General features: G+C 39.9%; 1 protein-coding gene across 1 annotated transcript; it reads right to left on the bottom strand.

The window, feature by feature from the left end:
• Positions 1–1,225: 1,225 nt before the first annotated feature.
• Positions 1,226–3,622, bottom strand: hmgb2a (high mobility group box 2a). The gene is made up of 5 exons (XM_042108593.1): positions 3,440–3,622; positions 2,494–2,650; positions 2,138–2,292; positions 1,858–2,032; positions 1,226–1,769 (listed from the first exon to the last, which is right to left on the bottom strand). Exons 2-5 carry the CDS (start codon positions 2,638–2,640, stop codon positions 1,587–1,589), a joined length of 660 nt encoding a protein of 219 aa, XP_041964527.1. The 5' UTR covers positions 2,641–2,650; positions 3,440–3,622; the 3' UTR covers positions 1,226–1,586.
• Positions 3,623–6,439: the final 2,817 nt, after the last annotated feature.

The following is a 6,439-nucleotide window of genomic DNA, read 5'->3' as shown; positions in this document are numbered from 1 at the left end:
TAAAAACCAAGATCGTCCCAATTTTAAGAGCTTAACAGCCCCACTATATGGCTAACTGATTATTGCAATGTACAAAATTCTTGCAATTGGACAAACTTTTCAGAGGTGAGGAATCATGTTATGTATGCTGCTTTTGTACAATGTAAATAGGTTTCTATACTTATGAAGGTGGAGCCTTACAATGAAGGTGTAAATATCTTAACTTATACAAAATATATGTTGGCTCTGTTTTCGCAAATAAAAGATCTTTTTACCGACGTGGCTCCCAGTATCCACATTGTGTGGCAATTCAAGTTCAACCATTTAAGCCAGTAAAGTAAAGTCTTAACTTAAAAGGAATATTCCACCATTTGGGGAATTACACTCATTTTCCACCTCCTCTTGAGTTAAACAATTGATTTTTACCTTTCTTCAGTTCATCCAGCCGTTCTCAGAGTCTGGCGATACCAGCTTTAGCTCCAGCCTAGCATAGATCATTGAATCTGATTAGACCATTAGCTTCTCGCCTGCTAGCATCACATTTATAAGTGACTAAGTTTTCCAGTAATTTTCCTATTTAAAACTTGTCTCCTCTCAAGTGTAATAAGACCAACGTAAAATGAAACTTGACGATTTTTTAGGCTGATTTGACATGGAACTATACTCCTCATTCCTGCGTAATAATCAAGAAACACCATGGGCACAGCAGCACAATATCATGCAGCACCAAATTGGTTAGTGACTGGATTAATACACCTGAATGAGAGTATAGTTCCATATCAAATCATCCTAGGAAAATAGCCACATTTCGTGTTTCATTGGTCTTATTACACTTTCTATTTTGACAGGAGACAAGTTTTAAATAGGAAAATGACTGGATCTGAGTCACTTTTAAACGTGATGCTAGCAGGCGAGATGCAAATAGTCTAAGCCGATTCAATGATCTATGCTAGGCTGGAGCTAAAAGTGGTATTGCCAGACTCAAGGAACGGCTGGATGAACTGGAGAAAGGTAAAAAATATCAATCGTTTAACTCAAGGGGAGGTGGAAAATGAGTGTAATTCCCCAAATGGTGGAATATCCCTTTAAGACCTGCACAAAAACTAAGCCTCACAAAAATCATTAAATACAAAGCTTCCGAAAAGAAACTGCATAGCTAATATCTCCCTGTAAAGCAACAACATATAACTTTGAGGCATAGTCTGGCATCCTTTCAGCTAGCAATAAATGGACAAACACATGGCAATGTGGTCGATCATAATATACAAAACTTTATTATATAAAAAAGTTCCGTCTACACACAATTTAAAGCTCAGTTTTTAAAAAACTGCATTACATTTACTAAACAAGACTTGTTCCTCTGAATCCTTTACACAGCAGTAGAAACCAGTTCAAAAATGGAGATGGGAGGGCAATTACCACTACCCATGAGAAAGCAGTGCTTTAGGAAAAAACAAAAAAAGCTGTTAATTTACAAAACAGTAAATGACCCTTGATATGCACAACAGTTAAACATTTCTGTACACGTTTTGAAAATCTAAAAATATAACAATTCATTGCGTGTTCACATTGTTTTGAAAATAATCCAGCTCAAATTTCCAAGCACTTTAATCATCGTCATCATCATCATCGTCATCTTCGTCGTCATCCTCTTCCTCCTCATCGTCCTCATCATCATCATCGTCATCATCATCTACTGGTGCTGCCTTCTTCCCTCCTGCTGGCCGACCTGGTCCACCCTTCTTACCAGCATCGGTTTTTACCCCCTTAGCACGATAGGCTGCAACATCCTGCACATAGGAATAGTTTCATTACATAACTGTCTAAGATCCAAGGGGGGGAGGGGGTTAGAATCAAGAATGGACATTTGAAAATTACCTTTTCATATTTCTCCTTCAGCTTAAGTGCCTTCTGCTCATACGGTTTTTTTTCCTGGGGGGTAATATTTGACCACATGACACCAAGCTTCTTAGCAATGTCGCCAATAGAGATGCCTGGATTCTCACCCTTGATTTTTGCTCGGTGATCCGAGCAGAAGACGAAAAATGCAGACCTTGTGAAACAAAACAAAAATATTGAAGGTAAGGATCAAAACCGCAGTGATATTTTTGGGGGGTGGGGGGGGACACAAGTAATTGCAAATTTATCTAGAACATACGGTGGACGCTTGGGGGCGTTGGGATCCTTCTTTCTCTTTCCCATCTTCCCAACTGCGCCTTTGGGAGGCACGTAGGTTTTCATTTCACGGTCATAACGAACTTTGTCGGTTTTGGCCATGTCCTCAAACTTTCCTTTCTCCTTGGCAGACATGCCCTTTAAAAAAAAAAAAAAAAAAAAAAAAAACAGGGATTAGTGTCGACATCAGCCATTTCAAAGAGTCTCCCGTCTGCCATTTGCTTGGGGTCAGGTTGGTTTTAACACTTGTGTCAACTACGCCCCACCCCCTCCAGTCTTGTCCAACCCCCGGAAAAACAAAGTTATTCTGCAACATGGCTGTTAAGCTGTTCGACTCACCTTCCACCGTTCCGAACATTTCTTGGAGAATTCGGTGAAGTTCACGGAGGTGCCTGGGTGTTTCTTCTTGTGCTCCTCCCGGCACGTTTGAACAAAGAAGGCATATGAGGACGTCTTTCCCCTGGGCTTATTTGGATCTTTACCCATGACTGCAAATCTGTAATTAAAATTGCGTGGGAGTAGATTAAAGTTTAAAATTCGGTATCGTTAACCATTATCCCCATCAAAACAGGTAAAAAAAAACAAGTCAACCACCCGTTAACAGTGCATTTAGCTTCACTAATGCGCTTGCTAACCCGTCGAGGAAATTACTGATCTAATCCGATCAAGTTCCTGCTTCGTGGTGTCCATAGCACAGAACAATAAGCACCCCACCATTTTGTTTCCCGCCTAAACAATTTCCTTGATAATTTTAAAAGCATGTGTGTAAACCATTGTTGATGTTAAACTCCAAGACGTGACAAACATCGGCTCTCCGGGACGTTAACGTTTACGGTTTCATCAACTTGCTATTGTAACGCATGCATAATTCGTCCTGCATGGAGTTTAACCATAACGCGGCAGCTAACGTTAGCTAACCAGCTACCATTAGCAGTGAGTTGCGTAGGTTAACTTTGCTGACAAATGGGCCGGGTGTTTAATTAAGATATGGGCAAAACACAAGTCCATATTGCTAAAACGCCTGAAATTACATTTTAAGAAAAGAGCCTCGAATATCTAGCCTTACAACGCACAGGCTAACACTTAGCAGGTCCTCGGCCACATTAATCCTTAGCTCGCAAGGCTAACATTAACCTTAACTGTAGTCCGCAGACTAACAATTAAATGTTACTATTAAACTACAGAAACATATGGGTAATATACGTTCTTATTACCAATAGCCATTGAAAACCACATAGATAGAATCCAAAAATGAATCACTTTGAATGAAGAGCTTATGACATACCCGTTTTCAGCCACTAACGTTGTTCTATCACCGCCTGCAACTACAGAAGTTCTCGATGATGTTTTCTCAGAAGCAGACGCCGCACAAGCTTGATTAAATGGCTCGAGGGCTCCTCCCACTTGTTACTCTGTTAGTGGTTCCAGCCCTTTCAAATTTTGAACCGCGGGCACAGGGGAAGAAATGCGTTGCTCCTACTGGTTGGTACTATACTTACTCCAGCCATCGTGATTCTGTAGCCAATCAGGTGTAAGTCAGCTGTGTTCTTTAAAATAACCAGCGGGAAACATCCATGCTAAATGTAAAGATCTTGCTATTGTAGGCTGGTGTTGTCACAAAGTTTCTGTACACTACCGCGAGTCTTGTATATACTATATGTAAATAGGCAACATTTTTAATGCAATGTACACATTGTAGCCCGTGGTTAACTACACCACAGATGGTTTGCGAAATCGCTAGTTAGCATACGCCATATGTTTTTAAACTCGCGGTTCATGAGTCTCCCGCCTTGACCTCATTGTTGGGATATGAAACCCAAGCCACGCCATCTCTTTTGTTTGACGTCGGATAAGTTTGAATGGGACGTTGAAATGATGATGAACGTTTGCCGTTTTAGGGAAAATGTTTTTCTTTAGTGGTGCTCTGAAACGTCCATGTACAGAAAATACTAGCTTTAAGGTCTGACTTTCTTAATGCTAATGTTGGGCAATACAGCATTCATTTTCTTAATTTTTATTTTTATTAAATTGTTCTTATGGTGACTTTGTGAGACTTTTTTGGTTAAACGTGTAGCCTGCTTGTTGAAGGCAAACTAGGTCTTCCTGCTCTACTCTCCGGCTATGTTATTGCATTCTCAGTCTGTGTTGCAAACTGGATCCAAGCAGACCAAACCGGTCGCAGTGTCACATGGGAAGAGAAGTGAATTGTGTGTGGGGGATTGTATGTCAAGACTGTGTGCAGGAGCGTGAGACAGTCAGTGAATGACTGAAGCACAGCTGCCAAAGCCTTTTGCTAAGGCCTAGTACTTTAGCATAACCTATTAAGCTACAAGGAGAGGCATGTTTATTTATATATTGCATTGAATACAGAGAGGCAGTTATGCTTTACTGCAAATAACAACAGGAAATGGTCAATAAAAGCATAAAATAACAATAGTTCACAAAAAGTGAAGTAGGCCTTCATGCCAATTAATTAAGACCAACATCACAGGGGTGTGTGATAAAATGAAAGTGCATACAATTATCAGTTAACAGACAGCATGAACAGTTTGGTCTTAAACTTTGATTTAAAATTAGAAACAGTTGGAGCATCTTGCTTGTTATTCAGAAGTTGTTACCAGAGCTGAAACATATGCAGCAAAAAAAATGCTTCATGATTGTGGGTTTTACAAACCAGTAGGCCTAGACTATTTCTCCAGTGATTTAAGTGGCCTGGAAGGTGTGTATTGCTGAAACATATCTGTAAGGTAATTTTGTATAAGTAAGTATATATACTTTTTTGATCCCGTGAGGGAAATTTGGTCTCTGCATTTAACCCAATCGGTGAATCAGTTAAACACAAACAGCACACAGTGAGGTGAAGCACACACTAATCCCGGCGCAGTGAGCTGCCTGCTACAACGGCAGCACTCGGGGAGCAGTGAGGGGTTAGGTGTCTTGCTCAAGGGCACTTCAGCCACGGCCCACTGTTCCTATCCCATTCAGTGATTTAACAGGCAATAGTGCTTTAAAGTTAATTATATTATAAAATAAACCCTTTTGCTAAGATGTGTGGCAGTCCTAAACTCAATATTGTCCTTGTTCATGCAGTTGAAGAAAATTGTGAGACATGCATATTCTTTGGCCAACATGACAAGGATATGAGACCATGGCTGTTAGGCCTAGATGATATCAAACATAAATATTGAAAAACTGAAAAGGAAAACTATCATTTGAACTCCAATTCACTAGGAGTCCTAAACATTTTGTTATTTTGTAATTATATGCAGGATACTCTGTTTGAAATTATGGGGTATTGATGTATGATAACATGTGCTGTTTGAAGTAAAGGAAACACTGAAATGACTAAGCTTGGTATATCTCTTTGGTGTTGTGTATCAGCCTTCATGTCAGTAAACCATGAATAAGTCACTCATTCTATTGCCCCATCACTAGTGGCAACAGCATTGTTATTCATGCTTCAAAATGTGACCCCTTACCACTGCTATCTCTGAATGTGCCACCAAATGCTGTAACTGGGAGAGAAGGCATATGACATCTTCCCCCTGGGCTTATTTGGATCTTTGGCTTCAAACTCCTGTAGGCCTAATTAAAATATTGTGTGAGAGATGAAAGTTTAAAATTAGATAACGCTACCTAAAGACAGGCATCTGAAGATTACAATTTGGGTAATCAAATTGTTCTTGATGATTGTTTAAGTGCAGACATATGAAGATTGAAAAGTGGCCCCAAGGTTGACCACTGCATCATGGCTGACAGCACATGTTGCTGAAGCTCATTTCTTGTAGATATAAAATTACAAGCACTTGATGACTGTCTGAGAATCCAACCCAGTGAGGATTTGCTGTGTAAAGGTATGAAGTAGTGCAATTAGTTCCTTGGAATAACTGTTGTCTGGATTATTCAGAATAGATCCCTTAATAATTTCAGATATACAGGAAAGGTGTTACATTTCTTGTGCTGTTAGAGGATTTTTCACAGTGGCCCACCAATAACCAAAGCTAACATGACACGATACAAAAGCAACATCGCCTATGATTGTCTGCAACAGCCACAAACAGAAACAAACAGTTACACATGATCTGCAAAGGCCCACATTCACAGTACAATGTGTGCTGGCACAGAAGCCAATCAACAACTAGTCTTTCTTAAATTACACAATTGCCCAGCAAAAAAAAAAAAAACTACTACCTAACAGAGCAGCATTTGTGAGCATTTCACTGAGGGTTTCAAGCAGGCACCTTCTTTAATCGTAGTTTAGTTTAGCCCACAATGCCTCAGGAAG

Source organism: Alosa sapidissima, chromosome 1, assembly GCF_018492685.1.
Source record: "Alosa sapidissima isolate fAloSap1 chromosome 1, fAloSap1.pri, whole genome shotgun sequence".
Taxonomy (NCBI): Eukaryota; Metazoa; Chordata; class Actinopteri; order Clupeiformes; family Clupeidae; genus Alosa; species Alosa sapidissima.
Note: the sequence above shows the minus strand (reverse complement) of the source record. Positions and strands in the feature narration are given on the sequence as shown.